Here is a 22,781-nt window from a genome sequence, read left to right on the forward strand (position 1 = left end):
CCCTCAGCTAGAAACCGGAGGCTGTGACATTTTATGTGGCGCAGCCCCTCGCTCCACCCGCTAGGAAGGCACCACATAGGGTCAGGGAAACTGGCGCCAAGTTTACCAAGAGGAGGCCCGAGGCAGCCGGACAGAAGTGTTGGTAAGAAAGGCCAGACAAAGGACACACAAAGGGGGTCCTGTGAAGCGCTCCAAAGTTATCTGGGAGTTGTCTGAGCCCCTCACCTGGTGAGCACAGTACGACGTGGGCAGCCGTTACCTGCAGACGTGGTCTGGATAATAAGAACTGTGAGTAAAGGCCCTGGACTGCATCACTGACTCCGTGTCGTTACTGCTGCTGCCCTGCACCATCACCCCCATCCTCCGCATACACTGCCCTGAGGCTATACTCCTCCCGTGGGGAGTTATGCTACGCTCTGCTGCACCCACAACACCAGCCTCAGCGGTCTGCCCTGCAGCGGCGGTTCACTCTGACCGCAATCCACGGGTGGCGTAGTCGGACATTTAAACATCAAAACCACATAAATAGTTCCGCCACTGGTTTGACCACACTGAGCCACGGAACCGGGTCGCCGCCACGAAGACTACAACCACCAGCATCCACCAAAAAGGGTCCGGCTCCGGGTGTCCCAAGGCCCAGGGGGTGCATCAGAACATTTTCATCACCTTTCACAATCACCAATGGGACAAGGCAGGGATGTCCTCTGTCCCCTCTCTTATACATCCTAGTGATGGAGCACCTGCTCTCATCAATTCGCCATAACCCCAATATTAGGTGGATTGAGGTGGGAGGCACCGAGTACAAGTGCTCTCTATTTGCTGATGATGTCCTAGTATATATCACTCAATCACATATATCCATCCATGCTGTTATGGCTGAAATAGATCACTTTGTTACATGGTCAAATTTTAAAATCAATGCAGCGAAGTCTGAGGCCCTCGATGTCTCCCTCCCCAAATCCATATAGAATTCCATCCAGTCCAACTTTCCCTTTGCCTGGCCCTCACAGGGTATCAAATACTTAGGAATTCCTATTCATAGAGACCTCTCCCATCTATGTTATCTTAATTTTGGGCCCTTTATTGAACAACTCCATACAGACCACGGTTGGCAAGTTAGAACTGTAAGATTCACTACGTGAACCACTGGTGTTTTGTGGAAAAGCACATGTACACTGCGTTCCAAATTATTATGCAAAAAGTGTTTAGGAGTGATAAGGGAAGAATTTGTTTGTTTGTCAGTTAAACTCATTGATGGTGTGTCAGGGCTCTTTATATCACTGTAAGCAATTGCAGACACCTGTGCTAATTAGTTTGGCAGGTGTGTCCAATGAAAGGCAAGACTACTTAAGAAGGCTGTCTCACATTATTAAGCAGCCTACATTTTCTGCCAAAATGGGAAAGAAAAAGGATGTGTCGGCTGCTGAGGAGCAACAAATTGTGGAGTGTTTAGGTCAAGGCATGACTACAATCAACATTGTGCGTTGATCAGGATGAAGTGTCTTGGCAATCAAGAAGTATGTAGCTGATTCACAGTACACACGTGTGCGTGCTGATAAGGGCAAATTGAGGACTCTTTCCTACAGGCAATTACGTCAGGTTGAAAGAGCAGCGGCAAAAAAGCCTTGTCATAGCAGCAGACAAGTTTTTGAAGCTGCTTGTGCCTCCAACGTCCCCCGAACAACAAGATGCAGGGTCCTTCAGAGGTTTGCAGCTGTGCATACGCCATCCTGTCGACCTCCTCTATCCACTTCACACAAGCAGAAACGGCTCCAGTGGGCCAAACATTACATGAAGACTGATTTCAAAACTGTTTTGTTCACAGATGAGTGCCGTGCAGCGCTCGATGGTCCAGATGGATGGAGTGGAGGATGGCTGGTTGATGGCCACCCCACGCAAACACGGCTACAACGCCAACAAGGAGGAGGTGGAGTAATGTTTTGGGCTGGAATCATGGGGAGAGAGATTGTCGGCCCCTTTAGGATCCCTGAAGGCGCTAAAGATGAACTCCATAATGTATGTGGATTTTCTCAAACAGCACTTCCTGCCATGGTTCAAGAAGAAGAACCGTGTATTTCACAGCAAGATCATTTTTCTGCATGATAATGCACCATCTCATGCTGCACATAAAACATCTGCATCTCTGGCTGATATGGGCATAAAAGGGGACAAACTTATGGTGTGACCCCCATGCTCCCCTGACCTGTACCCCATTCAGAACCTTTGGAGCATCATTAAAAGGAGTGTCTATGATGGCGGGAGGCAGTTCACATCTAAGCAACAGGTCTGGGAGGGTATTCTGTCCTCATGCAAAACAATTGAAGCAGAAACCATCCAAAACCTGACAAATTCAATGGACGAGAGAGTTCAGAAGCTCCTTTCGAACAAGGGGTCCTATGTGAAAATGTAACATCACCTAGAATAAAGTTTTGAGTTGAAAATTGTTTGATTTCAGTTTCTAACAACCTGCTAATGCTTATAATTTCAAAAATGACCATTTTTTTGGTCTTTATTAAAATGAAAAGGTTGATCGAAAAGTTTGGGGGATCTAAGAGTGTGGCAACCCAGTAGTCATGATTACTTCGAATTCTGACAATATGAGGGTCATGCTGCAGGTAGTGCAGCAAGAAGGCACTTATGTGTCTTGCGCATCTCAGAGCCCCAAAATTATTTTCCGGGCTAGATGCAGCTAAAAATTATTATTAATTTTAAATCTGGTGAAGCTTTAGTATAGATGGCCTAATAGGATCAGTGCTGCACACTGCTACAAAGCCCAAATTATTTTCCAGCCAAGATACAGATAAACATGATTAGTAATTTGAAAGCTTAAAACGGTTGGTAGGGTGATTTTAACCAATCATCAAGCTTTTACTCTCCCCAGGATGACACAGGGGTAGAAAAGTCGTTTCGGATCCATGATTTGTTCATCTTTATGAACGTGAGTCTGTCTACATTATCAGTGGAGAGCCACGTGCGCTTATCTGTCAGCACACCACCAGCAGCGCTGAACACACGTTCAGACAGAACGCTGGCTGCGGGGCATGACAAGATCTCCAAGGCGTAAGTGGCTAGCTCCGGCCATTTATCCAGATTGGAAGCCCAAAAAGAGCAAGGGTCCAGTGACACAGTCGTGGCTTCAATGTTTACTTGGAGATACTCCTGTACCATCGTCTCTAGGCGTTGACTATGTGTCAGACTTCTTGTCTCCTGTGGCCTTGCAAAGGATGGGCTAAAAAAGTGGTGAAATGATTCCGCAAAATTGATGTTACCAGCAGATACTGTGGTTCTGTTACGGTTTGAGTGCTGAACACTTGACGGTCCCACGGTTGGCAAGTTGGAACTGTGAGATTCACTACGTGCACCACTGGTATTTTGTGGAAAAGCACATGTAAGATTCTGCAACAGTCTCTGCTGATACTCCTGCATGCGTGCATCCCTTTCTATGGCAGGAATAATTTCTGCAAATTTACTTTTGTACCGGGGATCTAACAGTGTGGCAACCCAGTAGTCAGGATTATTTCTAATTCTCACTATTCGAGGGTCATGTTGCAGGTAGTGCAGCAAGAAGGCACTCATGTGTGTTGCGCATCCAGGAGCACCAAGTCCCTGTTGTGTTGGTGGCGAGGTAACAATCATGCTTCCTTCCTCTGTCCTCTCCCCCCAACCTCCCACAACAGAAATGTGATCAAGGTCTCCCTCATCTGATGAGTCTTCCATCAGTTCGTCCTCCACTTCTTCCTGGGCTCCTGCACCTTCCTCACTAGTTTGGCTGCTACCATGCGCCCTGGTAAAACCAACTCCCCCACCCTCACATGCCTGCCGCCTTGGTGCTGCGGACCGTCTGGACCTTGCAGATGTTAGCCCTTCCGCATACAACTCCTCCTCCTCTACTTCCTCCACCTCCTCTTGTGCCACCACCTGACTCCGAATTCTGTTTAACATGTGCTCCAGCATGTAAATCACCGGAATAGTCATGCTGATAATGGCATCGTCAGCACTAAACATCTTTGTCGCCATTTCAAAACTGTGCAGAAGGGTGCATAGGTCCCTGATCTGAGACCACTCCTCCAGCGTGATTTGCCCCACCTCTGAATCTCGTTGGCCCAGGCTATACGTCAGAACGTATTGCACCAGGGCTTGTCGGTGCTGCCACAGTCGCTGCAACATGTGCAGAGTTGAATTCCACCGGGTAGGCACATCGCATTTTAGCCGGTGAAGTGGCAGGCCCAACGACTTCTGTAGAGATGTAAGTCGCTGAGCTGCGGGATGCGAACGGCGGAAGTGAGCACACAGCGACCGTGCCCTCTGCAGAAGGCCATCTAGTCTGGGATAGTGGGCTAAAAATTGCTGGACAACCAGGTTCAACACGTGAGCCATACAAGGCACGTGTGTGACATTGCCCTGGCGAAGGGCCGCACCCAGGTTTGCAGCATTGTCGCACACGGCCTTCCCTGGTTTCAGGTCCAGTGGAGACAACCATTCATGAAATTGGTTCTCCAGAGCTGACCACAACTCCTCAGCTGTGTGACTCACATTTCCCAGACATTTCAATGTAAAAACCGCCTGATGACGTTGAGCCCTACTGCCAGCATAGTAAGGAGGTGTGCAGGATCCCTTCTGCGCAGTTAGAAAGCTTGTGGCATGACCAGACAGGCTTTGGGTGCAGGTGGAAGACCGAGAGGAGGTTGAGGAGGCAGAAGCAGTGGAGGAACTTTGACATAAAGAGGATTGACGCACAACTCGTGGGGACGGCAAGACTTGGACAGCAGCCCCTTGTCCTGCTGTCACCATAGTTACCCAGTGCCCAGTCAGCGACATGTAACGCCCCTGTCCATGCCTACTCGTCCAAGTGTCTGTGGTGAAATGCACCCTGTCACACACAGAGTTTCTCAAAGAAGCGGTGATGTTGTGTGCGACATGCTGGTGGAGCGCAGGCACACCTTTCTTTGAAAAGTAGTGCCGACTGGGCATCTGGTACTGGGGCACAGCGACGGACATAAGGTCTCGAAAATCCTCTGTGTCCACCAGGTGGAAAGGCAGCATTTCTGTAGCCAAGAGCTTGCAGATGGTGAAATTCAACCTCTTAGCTTTCTCATGGCTAGGAGGAAATGGTCTTTTACTTGTCCACATCTGAGGGACCGAGGGCTGGCTATTGTGCTTAGACGGGGTTGATAAGGGTGTCCCCGGCAAACTGCCGGTCTGTGAGGAAGATGCAGGCGGACATGTTAGGTTGCCTTGATCCAAAGGTGGTGCTATCGATGTCGGACAGCGCTCAACACCAGCTGGTGTTACCACCTCCAAAGAAAATGATGACCTGCCAATCACGCTGGCTGTTGCGGGTAAAGAGGTGGCAGGTCTGCGCCCCAAAACAGGTGTGACTGCTGTCCCCCCAGTCACAGAGGATGAAGAGGCCGCGGATGCACAAGATATGGCAGACGGTGGTTGGCCCGGCCGGCTAGGCCGCATTGTAGCACACTGAGCTTCCCACTGCAACTTATGCTTCATGTCCATGTGCCGGTTCATGCATGAAGTACTCAAACTATGTATTTTTTGGCCTCTACTTAGCTTTTGCTGACAAATGTTACAGATAACACGAGTTGGGTCATATTTATCGATCTGAAAAAATGCCCAGGCTATGCAAGGCTTAGCACCCATGCGACCTGAAGAGCCACCACGACTTGTGGTGAGAGGCAGAGTTGTGTTTGAGGATGCAGTTGTTGACGTGCTTCCAGTACTACGTCTCTGTCCAGGAAGGCGCAACCTGACCTCGTCGTCACTAGCATCTTCCTCCACCTCCTCTGCTGACCTCATCTCTTGGCTGACTGTGGGTTGACAGTAAGTGGGATCTCCAACCTCATCATCATCACCCTGTGCGTTATCACACCCGTCGTCCTCAGAGCCAACCTGTTCCTGCCCTGACAAAAAACTAAAGTTGTCGCTCCAATCAGGTATTTGAGTCTTATCATCGTCTTCCTCATTGTCTCCACCAACAGGAGTTACAGTTTGGGAATGAGGGTCTACATTATGGTCAGAACCTTCTGCGTCTGGTCCTGGATCCGACTCATAAAGATTCTGGGCATCAGTGCAGATCATTTCCTCGTCTGGATTCACAGAAGCGCTGGAGTCGACCTCTGATTCCCAGGCTATAGTATGAGTAAACAGCTCTGCAGACTCAACCATCTGTTCTACCTCATACTCAGACGGGCAGCTGGAGATTTGGGAGCTGTGAGGAAGCAAGTGCGATTGGGGTGACACCTTTGAGGACTGGAGTATTTGTGATGTTGAAGTTGATGTGGAGGAGAGCCCACTTAAAGGAGCACTTGATATCCGTTGAAGCACCTGCTGTTTTTGTGCCTCATCTGGAATTTGTAGCGATTGGCGTGGCCATAAGAAAGGGATATTATCACATTGTCCGCTAAAAGAAGTAGACATTTTAGTTTGGCTGGAAGATGGTCTTTCTTCTGCAGATGTTACTGTTGCTTTAACACCTACCCCACGGACACAACCTTTTTTCCCCTTCCCAACACGCCTATTCCCCTTTCCACCAGCAGCAGGCCTTTTTCCACTCATTTTGGTGGTTAACTAATTCACAACTCTGGAGTTGTTTGCACAAAAAAACAATGGATGGGAACCGAGCAGAGCTGAGTGGCCAAACTGTGGTATTAGGCCAAAACTATTGGCTGGGTTAGATGCAGAAAAAAATTATATTCAATTTGCAACCTGATGGAGGTCTGTATAGATGGATTAATAGAACAAGTCCCACACAGCTAGAAGCCCAATATTTTTTCAGAGGTAGATGCAGAAAAAAATATATTCAGTTTGCAACCTGATGGAGGTCAGTATAGATGGACTAATACAACAAGTCCCACACACAGCTAGAAGCCCAATATTTTTTCAGAGCTAGATGCAGAAAAAAATATATTCAGTTTGCAACCTGATGGAGGTCTGTATAGATGGATTAATAGAACAAGTCCCACACACAGCTAGAAGCCCAATATTTTTTCAGAGGTAGATGCAGAAAAAAATATATTCAGTTTGCAACCTGATGGAGGTCAGTATAGATGGACTAATACAACAAGTCCCACACACAGCTAGAAGCCCAATATTTTTTCAGAGGTAGATGCAGAAAAAAATATATTCAGTTTGCAACCTGATGGAGGTCAGTATAGATGGACTAATACAACAAGTCCCACACACAGCTAGAAGCCCAATATTTTTTCAGAGGTAGATGCAGAAAAAAATATATTCAGTTTGCAACCTGATGGAGGTCTGTATAGATGGATTAATAGAACAAGTCCCACACACAGCTAGAAGCCCAATATTTTTTCAGAGGTAGATGCAGAAAAAAATATATTCAGTTTGCAACCTGATGGAGGTCAGTATAGATGGACTAATACAACAAGTCCCACACACAGCTAGAAGCCCAATATTTTTTCAGAGGTAGATGCAGAAAAAAATATATTCAGTTTGCAACCTGATGGAGGTCAGTATAGATGGACTAATACAACAAGTCCCACACACAGCTAGAAGCCCAATATTTTTTCAGAGGTAGATGCAGAAAAAAATATATTCAGTTTGCAACCTGATGGAGGTCTGTATAGATGGATTAATAGAACAAGTCCCACACACAGCTAGAAGCCCAATATTTTTTCAGAGGTAGATGCAGAAAAAAATATATTCAGTTTGCAACCTGATGGAGGTCAGTATAGATGGACTAATACAACAAGTCCCACACACAGCTAGAAGCCCAATATTTTTTCAGAGGTAGATGCAGAAAAAAATATATTCAGTTTGCAACCTGATGGAGGTCTGTATAGATGGATTAATAGAACAAGTCCCACACACAGCTAGAAGCCCAATATTTTTTCAGAGGTAGATGCAGAAAAAAATATATTCAGTTTGCAACCTGATGGAGGTCTGTATAGATGGATTAATAGAACAAGTCCCACACACAGCTAGAAGCCCAATATTTTTTCAGAGGTAGATGCAGAAAAAAATATATTCAGTTTGCAACCTGATGGAGGTCTGTATAGATGGATTAATAGAACAAGTCCCACACACAGCTAGAAGCCCAATATTTTTCAGAGGTAGATGCAGAAAAAAATATATTCAGTTTGCAACCTGATGGAGGTCTGTATAGATGGATTAATAGAACAAGTCCCACACACAGCTAGAAGCCCAATATTTTTTCAGAGGTAGATGCAGAAAAAAATATATTCAGTTTGCAACCTGATGGAGGTCTGTATAGATGGATTAATAGAACAAGTCCCACACACAGCTAGAAGCCCAATATTTTTTCAGAGCTAGATGCAGAAAAAAATTATATTCAATTTGCAACCTGATGGAGGTCAGTATAGATGGACTAATAGAATGATGCTATGCCCAAAAGATTTTACTTCACTAGGTGCAGTAAAAAAAATTGGTATTCTATACACAGGTGGTATATCTTGCAACACAGATAGGCTACTCCACTGACTAACACACTCTGCAATAGGCCAAAAAGGATTAGCTTTGCTAGATTCAGCCAAATGCTGTGAAAAAAACTTGCACAGAACTGGCACAGACCTGCCTGGCAAAAACTGATAGGAACTGATGTAACCTAGTCCTGAAAAGGACTCCAATTACAATTAGTCTTTACTCCCACAATCTATCTATTTAAGAGCACAGACCTGCCTGATAAAAGTCGTAGGAAATGCTGTAACCTAGTCCTTAAAAGGACTGCAATCACAACTATTCCCTACTCCCAAGCTATCTGTAGATTTGTGCGAAAATTGGCTTGAAATTAACAAGGTATAGCGCACACAGCAACAGCGGTGCCGTCTAACACGCAGCTGCAGCAGTGAGAAAATGGTGGCGACGGGGAAAATGGCTTGGTCTTATAGTGCAAGGACATGTGACATACACTGCCAATGACACATGCCCTTGCTTGTGTGAAAAAAAGCACTTCGCTCCGTGTGTGCGCTGCTGATAGGCTGACAGATTGCACCTCCCCACTGCAAATGCGGGAAAGAGAAAAATAAATGGAGATCTTCATTGTTCCTGCAGAGATCCATCCCCTGCCCCTCCCCCCACCCCGCTGTACACTCAAACTGCGTATTAACATTAATTTTCATCATTACTGAGAAAAAATCCAGTTATGATTTTGGTGCACGAACAGTTATCGAACATAACCTCGAACAGCCGAATTTTTCTCAGATTGTTCGTGTTCGCCGAACGGCTCGAACACCGCCCAAAACAGCTCGAATTTGAGATTGGCGAACAGTTCGAGTAGAACAACGCTCATCTCTAGTCTTAATATCTGATCCATGCAGTTCGTTTTCTAGGTTTTGATTAATCCAAAATTAAAAAGTCTAAGGTCCAGTTCACACCAGGCTTAAAACCTTCAGCCAGTAGTATACAATGGAAGGGATCCCAACATATACCTCTGATGGAAGGGCTCAACTATTCCACAGGATGGGCCTTCAGGGAAATTTTCCATCTATATAACCCTTTTTCTTTCACAACTTTTAGGAAAGTGGCAAGTAAGACACTCCAATTGATCTACCTTCCAAAAAAAACATTGCACCCTTCACAAAGTCCTAGTGGGCACCATGTAGATCTCTGGCCATCGATGTTGCTTGATAAACTCTAGAGAGGCTTCAATGACATAGCTAGCCATATCCGGATAGCTATCTAGCTGAAGCTTACTCAAGGTGTGCAGAGATTGGACTGGAGTGGAAGGGAGGACCACATTGTTGGTGGTTCCCATAGGACACCCAAGACTTGGGAGTAAGAAGAAGAAGAGGCAGAGGAGCAGAGGGAAAAAAAAGTAAAATCACTTCTCCTAAAAAGAAATGGCTCATTAGATTAAACCCTAGTTAAATATCGTAATCAACCAATCTGTCCACACTGTTCCCTTGGCTACTGTGTCAATAGTATGGAAAAGCCAAATCTACTCCTCTGTCCTCCATCTGGCTATAGAAGTAAGATGGACATGGTCAGCATTTATGCAAAAAACATAAACATAGCAAGAAAACATGATGTGAACACAGTCTTTCTCTGATAACTACATTTTTGCCAATTGTTTTCTGCCCATAGTTTTAGGTCAGTAATACATTTAATTTCCTGCTATGTTCTCCACCTTTATCTTGATAGTATCAAGCCATCAGGTTGCTGGTCTTCATCTTCGCTCTTGCAACTATGATGTCCTTCTCCAATGATTGCTTTCTTCTTGGGATGTGTCCAAAGTAGGCAAGTCGTAGCTTGGTGATCCATGCTTCAAGTGACATGTCTGGCTTGATTTGATCCAAATTAATTAGTTAATTCTTCTTTCCATCTATGGTATTTATAACATCCTTCTCCAGCACCATATTTTGAAGGCATTGATTCTTCTTCTGTCTTGTTTCTTTTTTGTTCAAGTTTCATATTCATATGTTACCACAGAAAAGACAAAAGACCAGACTACATACGAGCTGTGTCTTTGTTGCTAGTGAAATTTTCCTCGATTTGAAGACCTTGTATAGTGTCTTTATTGTTGATTTGCTCAGAGCTATTCTCACATTGACTTCCGGCGTTGTCACTTCATCTTGAGTGATCATCGACCTAACTAGGTTGAAGTCCTTTACAACTTCCAGTTCGGCGCCGCCCATCTCAAATGTGTCCCGGCCGTATCTGGCAGTGGTCGATTTCTTTGTCTTCTTGGTGTTGAGCAGCAGTCCCAGGTTCAAGATTTCCATCTTGATGCTCTGCAATAAGTCTTTTATTCCATCTACGCTTGTTGCTATCAATATTATATCGCCTGCGTATCCATGATTGTTGGTGATTCCTTCCTGCAGTGCATAATTGTTTATTTGGAGATTTTCTATCTGTATCTTCTCAAAATAAATACTGGTGACCACATCCATTCTATGAATAGTTCCAGTGGTCACCAATACAACTGGGAAGAAGAACAACATGAGAACATAGGGAAATTAAACTTCTTCAAAGAGACTTATAAAAAGTGCTCTACAATGAACTGCAATTGTCCCACATTCTGTTTTAGCACAAGATCCTATGGCACTGTTGGTTCGAGTTTGCCAAATCCGCTTGTTAGTATCTTTCTTCTTTGGCTCGTAGAGTAGAGTCTGAAGTGGGGGAAACTCCTTGTCCATATGCCCCAATGAGGTATTTGGAATGGGGTTGTTCTGATGGGACAACCTTTTTAAATACTTAAATGGGTTGTTCATCCTTTAGGACAATGCCTTTTTCTTTTACTTAAATGCAAGCATTGGGGCTATGAACAGTTTTTGCAAAAGGGTTTCCATAAAAGATTTGCACCATTTGGCTTTTACATGCTCTCTGTTTCGCATTAAACTTTGATGTGGTCTTTGAGGAGCTGAGAAAATGACAGATAAAAAAGTTACAAACTCTTCTCTCAGTCCGTTAAAACGAGCTCACTGATAAGATCTCAGTTAACTTGTTCTGCAACAAGCAATATACAGTTCGACACAAAGGGTATAGAAGATGCAAACTTTTGAATAAATCCCAATTGCAAAAATTATTTTTAGCCACAATTACTTGCATGAAAAGTAAAAAATATATATATATCCCGAGAGATGGACAACCCTTTTACGTTGTTGAAGCAACAGGCAAGATGGCCACAATTATAGCTTTGACTGGGATCACCCATTTCTGCTCACAGCTAGATGGCAATACAACTTGATATGTTGGTACCATGTCTGTTCCAGACACACCTGCTTAGTCTTATGCAAAAACTTTTACAGCTCTACATTTTGAGGTTCATTTTCCTTCATCATCACATTTCTTCTTCTTTTGTAGGCACCACACAAATTTCGGTGCCGGACAGCACTTTATTTAAAATGCACCATCTTCTCTCTAACGTAAATTCCTTCAGCTGCCAAGATTAATAGAGCAGGTCCCTTCCTTGTCTCTTCCAGCGATCATGATGCTTTCTCCAGAGTCTGGAATATTCCCTCTATTAGCTGCTTTTCTAAATTCCTAATTAACCTTTTCTACCATTTAGTTATCACCCCCTCAAAGCAATGTTAAACTTCTGATCTCTAATTATTCAGATCCTCGGTGATAGCAACTCATCCAATAACAATATTTTAAGGACTCTTATTTTTTTTTTGTTTGTAATAAACCACAAAAATAGAAAATTATGAATTGAGAGGTCAAATACTGTAATGACTAACATAGGTTAAAGATATGTAAATTGTTAGGAGGTTAAACTGTCCGTACAGTCCTTGGCCCCCATTAAATCTATAAATGGAACTAAGTTGTGAAAAATACAAGATAGAGACGGTATGATACATAGACCACCGAGCAAAGATAGAAATGAGACCCATTAGGAGCTGCTTGGCACCGTATTTTTAAAAAAATTGTTAAATAATTAATATTCAAAATATCCCTGGTGGTCTAGGGCAGTAAGAAGATTAATGATGACATCTCTTGTGTGTGTAGCAAATGGGTTAGTAGTTCATGGCATAAAAGAGGTTAATGGTAACATACCTGGTATTATAGGGCAGGGAAGAGAGTTAATAATACCATCCCTGGTGGTCTAGGGCAGTGAAGGATTGAGGCATAGTAATTAGAGATGAGTGAATCTCCTAACATTCGTTTCAGGCAGATTCGCTGGATTTGGACAGCAAATTTGATTTGGTCCAAATAAATTTGGTACCAATTGAAAGAAACCTGATTGCTGTTTTTCATGCTCCGAGGTCTCTCTGGACGCTAAAGCATGATACATGGAAGGGTAAAGAGGCTAAAAAAGAATAAAATATAACACTCATCTGTCTCAGACCCACTGCTCATCTGTCCTCTGGTTCTCTGCCAGCTTCAGATTGGTGATCAGTTTTCCGACTCTCTCTAGGCCTCATGGCATGTCTTTCCTTACGTGACCATGTGAGTCATCGTGAAGCCTAGTGTAATGCACACGCCCAGGCTGAATGGCGTGTGCGTGTATATGTAGTGATTCCACTGGACCGTGCCGGAGAGTGAATGCCTGGAGGGGCGTAATTAAGTATCCACCCGATCCGACCAGGGTCGCACGACGGCATACGACGCCAGTGCACCAAGGAGGAACCGAGCAGAGGGACCAGGTGCTACTCCAGGACAGACCCCGGACACGGCTGTTGACCCACACAGGGGAATACAGGAACAGGCAGGTTAGGCTGGCACACAGACTGCTGGGTATAGGCAGACACGGCTGGTATGCAGACTGGCGGATGCTGGTAAGCACGACTGGTATGCAGTCAGGGAGGTACTGGCAGGTACGACAGGTTGGAGCACCGAATGGATAGGACCCAGTACAGACTGGGACTCAGGAACAGAACCGCAGATGCGGTTGACAAACACAGGAGAGTGAGGCCGCCCAGAGCGGCGAGCAAGAGCAGAACAAGACGAGACCGCCTGGAGCGGTGAGCGAGAGAAGAGCAGGACAAGGCCGCCTGGAGCGGTGAGCGAGAAGAGCAGGACGAGACTGTCGGAGCAGCGAGCAAAGGGTCAGAGCAGAGCGAGACTGCCGGAGCAGCAAGCAAAGGGTCAGAGCAGAGCGAGACTGCCGGAGCAGCGAGCAAAGGGTCAGAGCAGAGCGAGACTGCCGAAGCAGCGAGCAAAGGGTCAGAGCAGAGCGAGACTGCCGGAGCAGTGAGCAAAGGGTCAGAGCAGAGCGAGACTGCCGGAGCAGCGAGCAAAGGGTCAGAGCAGAGCGAGACTGCCGAAGCAGCGAGCAAAGGGTCAGAGCAGAGCGAGACTGCCGGAGCAGCGAGCAAAGGGTCAGAGCAGAGCGAGACTGCCGGATCAGCGAGCAAAGGGTCAGAGCAGAGCGAGACTGCCGGAGCAGCGAGCAAAGGGTCAGAGCAGAGCGAGACTGCCGGATCAGCGAGCAAAGGGTCAGAGCAGAAACCGCAGGAGCGGTGATCAAGGCAGAGCAGGCAAGAACCGCCGGGGCGGTGAGCAAGGCAGAGCAGAGGGGACAGGGCTCTGTTCACACGGAACAGACTGGAAGGGAGAGGCAGAACCAGGTACACACAAGATACTTGCAATGAAGTAGCGAGTGGACTCTAAACTCACAAACGGGAATACAGGGACAACGAGTAGGAGTTAGGTACGGGATCAGATTCTGCAGGAAAAGGGAAGGTACGGACATAGAGAAAAACAGGTAACAGGCTAGGAGAGTATTCAGACAAGAACAGACACAGCAGCAAGATACAGGAGCGGTTCTAGGTATGCGGCCCCTAGAAGGCAGAACGAACAGGCTAGGAGCGTGTTCAGACAGGAACAGGCAAGATACAGGAACGGGTCTAGGTATGCGGCCCCTAGAAGGCGGAAAGAACAGGCTTGGAGCGTGTTCACACTGGCCTGGAAATACAGCCTCCAGGATAGGCAGAAGACAACAGGCTAGAAGATAGTTCAGTCAGGACACAGTTCAGACACGGGAACTGATCCGGCAAGGCAGGAAACATAGACAGGACCTGGCACATCAGTGACAAGAAGCCAACTGACAGAACAAAATGCTCAGGCATGGATTCCAGGGAGGAGCTGGGTTAAATACCAGGTGACAGACAGCAATAGGCTGAGGACGCACAAGGGGTGTGCCCGCAGCAGCTACAAGAAGCAGGAAGTGATCGGGCGCCGCCCTTAAGCAGCAGAAACAGAGGCAAGCAGACAGCATGGAGGGAAGCCAGACAGATAGTCTAGACTGGAAATCAAGTGCGCGCTCTTGCACAGTGGGAGATGGACCACTATGCAAGGACGCCGCCAGGTATGTTACACCTAGCCAGTGTCAGAAGACTGAAGATTGATTACCAATCCAAATATTGAGGATGACCAGAAGGGGAGCTACTGTGGCAGGTCTGGTGAGGGGTACAAGGCGATGTTATACCTTGTCATTGCCATAAGACCGAAGACCAATCACCGTTCTGAAACTAGTGATGAACTCTACAGGAAGTTGCGGTGGCAGGGCAGGTTAGGGGTGGACCTAGCTCAGGCGAGTATAATATTTTATTATTTTTTTAATTCCTTTCCAGTCCAGTAAAGAATCTAACAAAATTGTTTTAAAACTCCCTCGTGGCTATAGTGGTCTCAATTTCAGGCATATGCATGAGGCTGATTGGTGCTATGATTGTTCTCCACCACCCTGAGTCCATGAAGTTCTGCATGATAAATGTCGGATGATATATCATTTATTTATTCATTCACCTTTTTTTCCTCTCCCCTTTCCCACTAATCCCTCAAAGGTCTTAACTTTATTACATATTTGCCATACCCGTCCACCACATTATGTAGCACTCAATGTGGGCGCCAGTTGGCCACCCAACCATGTTTATATAGTTGGGTCCACTGGCTCCTGGAGATCTTCTCCTGGCACCAATCCCTACCACTAAGTCCTACAGGAAGGTGCTGATTGGTCACAATGTGTACATATTTCAGTGGAAAAGTCTAATTTATGAATGGCCCTTTTCCTCCACCAATCCAATAAAGACAATCATCATGTCCCAGAGTTATCAACAGCTTAGACACAAACCACAGGTTTTGTTCTTTTTTTTAATCCACACATAACACAAAATGCACACACAACCCAATGGTGACTTAAGCATTCATCAATTCTGCTCATCTATGTTAATTACTCATTTGCATCCATTGTATGGTCGTTAACAAGCCAATTGAAAAAAATGAAAAATGTACTAGGTTATGGTGACCTATTAGCTTAATTTTGATGAAATGTGCCTCTATTCAAAATTAAAATTGATGCAATAGCATTAGGGGGCTACAAAAAAAAACGATACATAGGCCTCTATATATGAGTAATGACTAACAGTGAATGCATTAAGAACAGAGGAAATAATGTATACATAACAGATGACCATACAGATGCTATGGGGGTTTGGAGATGGGGGTTCAGCCATGGTTGGTCCCATTCTTTGTACTTTTCGTTGGTGAATTCCCTCACATGAAAAACTAAATTGTTAGCAAATTTGGGTACAGATTATTGGCTCAAAGGTTATGGAAAAGGAATAATGAGTTGACTCGTCTGTCATCGATGGCAGAACCTGGCACCTTAAAAGGGATGATGAAGATTAGGACATGTGGTCATGAAGGGTGGGAGACCCCAATTAGAGAAAAGGGAGTGTTTAGTTGAAACAGGCTCATCTGTCATGGGTGGCAAAGCTTTGCACTTTAAAGGGGTTGATGAAGATTACGGTGTATGAACACGAATAGAGGGAGGTCCAAATTAGGAAAAAAGGAGTGTTGAGTCGAACCTCAAACCTTAAGGTTGGTGATGAAGATTTGGCTTGAACAAAATTGCAAGTCAACTTGAAAGCGACCATGGTACCATTTTAAACAGTGTTGTCGCTAATGAAATAACTCCTTTAAGGTGGGAAAATAAAATTGTGATCTTTGCTTTAGAGCCTCCTCTCCTCTATGTATTGAATCCCAGTAAGAGGAAAATATCAGAATAACTAGAGGAATCTCTTCATCATCAAGGCTTTCGATACCTTGATCGTTTTTTTCGCAGTGAGCCATGTCCAAGTTCAAACCGAGAGTGAATATATTTAAAATGAAATAATTTTATCATTTTCTACCACTTTCCTGGAAGACATTTTTTTTTTACTTTTTAAATCAATATCTTGGGATAGAAAGAACCAATTTACTCTTCATTAGTGAAAATTTCTATAACATGGAAACGGAGGAATATTTTTAGAATTTGCAGTACCACTGCGGGAATTGCCAATCTGCCCCAACAACCACTCGAATACATCTGTGATATCTCTGGAGGCCAATTGTTTTGTGCATAATGGTAGAGGCTAATTTATATCAAATGAATTTGCAAACTATAGTGATAAATAATTTCTTGAGCAGAAAGGTGTCAATTACAGAAGAGAACAAGGTGGCAAGTATCTAGATGGAGAAATGTTATCATTTATTAACACCTCGATGCGGGAGGGACAGCGAGTGAAGTATTGCTCTTTTCCTTTGGAATCAAATAGAGCGAAATGTTCTGTGTGATCAGAACTGTGCTCATGTCTAAAGCTATATTTTCACTCTTGGCTCCGGAGACTCGGTGCATTATGAAATAATTATTAGCCGATGCCCAGAATTTGCTGGAGCCCTCAGAAAGTCGGACATATATCCTGCGCTTTATTCTTCTTACATGGGTTACTACATAAGATGAAGTGCTCTAACATGATTTTCAATCTTACATTAATGGAGGAATTTAACTACAGGCCTGATTGTGCTACTACAAACTGTTCGGGACTATGGGTTTATAGATTATTAACGAGCTGCTCTTGCGGCTTGAAGAATTTTCAAAACTGTTAGATACAATCATTGCCAGTAATCGTTGCAATATAGCTTATCTCCTCTAGTATATTCTCTTATGCATATAATAAGGTTTATGTATTTATTTTACTCACTTATATAGCGCCATTAATTCCACAGCGCTTTACAGACATTATGGACACTGTTCCCATTAGGGCTCACAATCTACATTCCCTATCAGTATGTCTTTGTGGGAGGAAACCGGAGAACCCAGAGGAAACCCACACAAACATGGGGAGAACATACAAACTCCTTGGTGGGATTTGAACCCAGGACCCCAGCGCTGCAAGGCTGCAGTACTAACCACTGAGTCACCGTGCAGCCCCAGGTTCTAAAATGTATATGTAATGTTCTGCATCAGTGTCAGATTATGGATCTTTAGGCCCCAGGAACAAATTATTTTGGACACCTGCATAACATCAATACAAAACATGAAAGAGACCCTGGTGTTATCCACCTATCTTGACTCCTAGGTCAAACTCCACATCCCCCTCCTATGGTTGCCACCCTCCATGCTTTATAAACCATTTTGGGTTTCCCTACTTGTCATCATCCAAGGCCTTTTTTCATTCCACTTAGAAATAACTTTGTGTCTGAGTTCTCAGTCAGTATAGACTTTAATTTCTGTTTGTTTGGAGTTTGCTATTATCAAGTTTCTTCAACTGCAATCATCTTTTCAAACTCCTGATTTTTATAACTTGCATTTACTGATTCTCAGACCAGCTGGGTAACCCATTGTTTGTTGTTAGCATTACAAATTGTTATTGCAGACTGAATAGTATTACGCTGCAATCATCTCTGCATTTTCCTGTATCTACAACTTGAATTTACTGCTTCTCAGACCTGTTGGGTAACCCATCGTCTGCTGTAAGCATTACAGATGACAGACTATTCCCATTATATTGCAATCATCTCTACTTCTGCTACATTAAAAAGCATGCACCTCTTAATGAATTTGGTGCACTATTTGGTTGCCCATGTGCCAGCTTCAGAAATTGCACTCAAGTCATGGATTCAAATACATTTCTGCTATAATTTACGACAAGTTATGATAGTGTACATTTGAATCTGTAGGGGACATGCTGAACCGTGCCCGGTTCTGCTAAAAGAACATTTTTCTGAAAGTTGTCAGAGCTGGCATAAAAACTCCAAAAGTTCCAAACTTTTTGTATAACTACTAGTTGCTCAAAAAAACTGTGACTTTTTAACGGCAGTTGATAAATAATAATTAGGCTGCTTAATTGAGGTAAATTACTTGTTATAATCTATTATGGTAATAAATTACACACCCAAGACTAGTTGTAATATGCCACAAAATAAAACTTAAAGGGGTTATCCAGGCTTCGGGTACAAGTCTGCAGTCATTCTATGTGACTGCAGACTATAGATTCTGCACAGTACGCACATACACGCTGTCAGAATTCTCTTGTGCTCACTTGTATTGAGCGAGACTGCGCATGTCTAGTCGGCATGTGACCGCATGTATGTAAATTGAATATTTGCAGCCATGCACTCACTCGCTCCTGACGCCGACACGAGAGAGGATTCACAAGTCTGCAGTCACATAGAATGACTGCATAATTGAACCTGAAGCCTACAGAAACCCTTTAAAGTTCATGCAAACCACAGATCCATGTACAAAGAGTATATGTATATGTATATGTCCATGTATTTCCACACAGTCCCAATGGATTCATTCTTTGTGACGTGACAACCACATTGCAGAGATATTGCTTCTTTGGAAGAACATATCCGTAGTGTGGCATCTATATGAACCCAAAAAAAAACTTTAGGCACCTCCTCATGAAATTGGAGGCATATCAGGTACTACAGCGCAAACCACATTCACTTCAATGGAAGCAGAGCTCAGTACTAGAAAAGAGCAGATCAGGAAAAGTTCACAAATTCGCCTGTTTGCAATTTTTTCCCCAGAAAATTTGTATTTAATGTCCCTTATTATGCTCTAAGGTCTCGAATTTAATTAAATTCAAATTTAATTTTCCTTATTATGCTTTGGGGTCTATGTAGAACTCAGAGCATAATAAAGATAATATGTAAAAAAATTTCTTCTACTCACCTTACCACTCACCTCTTCGGTCCATCTGCTACTCACCGCCACCCATCCGGTCCTCACCACATCTTCTGATCCCCACCGCTTGTGCTGAAATACCTGGGTCTCTCACAGTGAGCTGATGCTTACTGCTCTTCTGAAGCCCGGCAGGGCTCTGCACAAGCGCACGCAAGGTCATGACGTCATGATGTGTGCCATCACCTTGCGCACACATGCACAAAACCGAACTGGCTCACTGTGTTACAGCTCACTGTGATAAGCCCGGGGATTTTATCATGAGCGGTGGGGATCAGAAGATCCGACGAGGACCAGACGGGTGATGGCGAGGAGCAGAGAGGCTGGAAAATGAGTGGTAAAGTGAGTAAAAGTATTTTGTCCATTTTTTTTAACCTTTTAATGACTGTCATAAAAACGCAACCCAGCGGTCGCCATTTCGCTGAGTCCTCTCGGGAGTGAAATACTAAAAATCGGCATTTTGAAGACTTTTGTAAAATTCAAGAAGAATTCAATTTCACTCACGTTTATTGGCTTATCTCTACTTAGTACCCGGTATGGCAACTACTCGGTGGACGGAGCGGTACCGTTCCAGATTTGTAAATTCTGAACTAGACAAACAGTCCATCAAGTCATAAAAATTCTGCTTGTTTTTCCCAATATAAATACATGTCCACCAGCCATGAATCTTAGTTCACATCCAGTTTACTGTGGCGCAGTACCGATATAACAATCTGTAATGTTGACAAAGTGCACATAAAATGCTTTGTACATTTACAGAACAGATAATGAATGTTTCTGAAAGTAAAGGCATGTAAATATAACTCGTGACTCATACGGGTAATAACACTTACTACGCATAATACATTGTCTGTTCACTGTACCCCCGAGACAAGCCGAAATCCGGGAATAGATAAAAATTACTGCCAGATGACCAAACGCAAATTAATTCTAACACACACTAATAAATTATTGCAACTCATTTAAGGAAATGTCTACTCACTTGCCAAGTGCGAAACACTCCATTCTAACAGTCGTTCCCTTAGCTGCAGTAAAAGTGTTAGGAAAGTGGACCTCAATTTTCGGTTCATATTCCCCCATCACACCTGGAAAATAAAAAGTAGGCTTAGGTATAAAATTATCATTACTTCTGTACATGTTTGGAACTTTTATTACTTGAATCAGAACCGTACAAAAGATTGTAGGTAGACAGTAATAAGGATGATCACTCGAGTAACCAAAGGAAATAATATTCCGATGTAGCTTAGTAAAGTTTGTTTGGGCTAAAAATCATTTTTTGTTATACATTTTTTGCACAATTTGGCGTTTTATGAGCTCTTTGCTTCCTTCCACATTATAGGTTGCAGAATGAACTAGCTAAGAATTTGTCAGTGAACTCATTTTGACCAGTGTTTGTAGCTTTATGTGTCTTTCTCTGAGCTCTGTAGGGTTTCTACTCGGTGGCGTTTGAGGTAGGCACAGGAAGCGATTTCAGTAAAAAAGTCCAGGCTGATTTATTAAGACTCATAAACCACTCAGGAAACAAACAGCCTTTTCCAGCACAAAGTGAAAACACAAAATAAATAGTCCATACAGTACTGCAGGTTCGTCCGCTTGGATTCGTGTCTAGTTCTTGAGTCCTTAGCAAAGACCAACACACTGGAGGTCTACACACCTCCAGTCACACTCATGGAATGAGACAACTAGTCTTCATTTTATTTGCCATACCATGGCTCGGGGGAAGATATGTGAAAAGTCAGTCCCACCCATCTCTTTGACTGCTCTTAAACCCGGCCCTGATACACCCTATTAACTCTCTCAGTACTATACGTGCTAGAGCCTGCTTTCCCGGGCTTACATCACCGAAGCTACCAACCTCGATGATACATATCTCCCCTCAAGGACCTGTTTGGTGGTCATCTTCTAGTTACTATATGCAGATTTATGACCAGCTCAACTCTAAATCAGCACAAAAGAGTTTGGAAAAACACAGATAAAAGAGTTACAAATTCCTGTTAGAACAAGCTCTATGATGGATTCTCATCCTGGGAAACAATGATCCTGAAAAAGCCACAAGGTTCAACATTATTAATGAAATTCAATTGCAAAAATCATTTTTTATCTGTAGTACATGCATTTAAGTAACAAAGAAAAATTCCTTGATGGTGTCCATATCCTTTAAAGGGAATCTGTCAAGTAGGATAATACTGTTAACCTGCAGACATAGGATTAATTTGCAGGCTAGTAGTGTTAGGAAAGTTCCCAGTCGCCATATTGAGAGTGTAGCACTCGGGAGAAAATAAACTTTATTCCACCGGGAGCCTCCGGCTTTCAGTTATACAGGCGTGCCGGCGCGTCTACTATCAATAATCATAGCACTGAGAGCAGTGCCTGTAAGCACACCCCAGTCTGTAGTGCATCAGTGCTGGGCCGGCCGGCAGTCAGTACGGGGGTGTGCTTACAGGCCCTGATCTCAGTGCTGTGAGCATTGACGGTAAGCGCGCCGACATGCCTGCATAACTGAAAGCCGGATGCACTTTTAGTACGGTAGCCCAGAACTTTCCTAAAGCTACTAACCTGCAGATTAATCCCATAGCCGCAGGTTAATATCATTATCTGACCTGGCAGGTTCCCTTTAAACCCTTAGCGATACAACCGGTTTTGGCGTTTGCGATCAAGTCCCATTTTTAAATTGACACACATGTGACTTTGTGGTAATAACTCTGGAGCGCTTCTACATTCTGAGATTGTTTTTTTGACACATTGTACTTTATGTTACCCTTACATTTAGATTGATACATTTTGTGTTTACTTATGAAAATATAAGAAATTTGACGAATTTAGAAAAGTTAACAATTCTCAATCTGTGAATTTGAGTAACCTTAAACCAGATAGTCAGAACACACAAAATAGTTAATGAATATCATTTGCAATATGTCTACTTTACAACAGCACCATTTTTAAAACATTCTTTAATTTTGTTAAGCTTTTAGAAGGGTTAAAATTTAGCAGCAAATAAACAGCAGCTCAAGAATTGTTTTTAGTTTTTTTTTTTTACTTGGTACAGCATGAGATATAAGTGATATGATAAGTTGGATTTATTTTTTGGGTCAATACATTTACAGCGATACCAGATTTGTATGGTGATTTTATGTTTTGATATTTTTGCACACTAAAATCTATTTTTTTTTATGGAAAAAAAATTGTTTTAGCACCACTACATTTTTAGAACTGCAAACAAAAAAAATTGCTGCATATAGCATTTTGATTTTTACATTTTTATTAGAAGCAATTTAGGCTACATAATACTTTTGATCGCTTTTTATTATGATTTTTCTGCTGCAGAATGTACAACACCAACAATTTTGGAATTTGTTTTTGCATCACCATTTTTCGGAGCTTTGATAAGGAATTA

The 22,781-nt window shown here is 43.5% G+C and overlaps 1 protein-coding gene across 2 annotated transcripts in view; it reads right to left on the reverse strand.

Moving 5' to 3' along the window:
- CNTN5 (contactin 5) overlaps window positions 1-22,781 on the reverse strand; it is a 2,189,536-nt gene that overhangs the window by 580,975 nt on the left and 1,585,780 nt on the right. For both annotated transcript variants that reach the window (XM_073662155.1, XM_073662156.1), the window contains one exon: window positions 20,370-20,472. In XM_073662155.1, coding sequence (XP_073518256.1) covers window positions 20,370-20,472 — 103 coding nt within the window. The remainder of the gene's footprint in view (window positions 1-20,369; window positions 20,473-22,781) is intronic.

This window comes from Phyllobates terribilis, unplaced genomic scaffold, assembly GCF_046119375.1.
Source record: "Phyllobates terribilis strain yellow unplaced genomic scaffold, ASM4611937v1 Scaffold_2__4_contigs__length_985480577, whole genome shotgun sequence".
NCBI classification, from domain to species: domain Eukaryota; kingdom Metazoa; phylum Chordata; class Amphibia; order Anura; family Dendrobatidae; genus Phyllobates; species Phyllobates terribilis.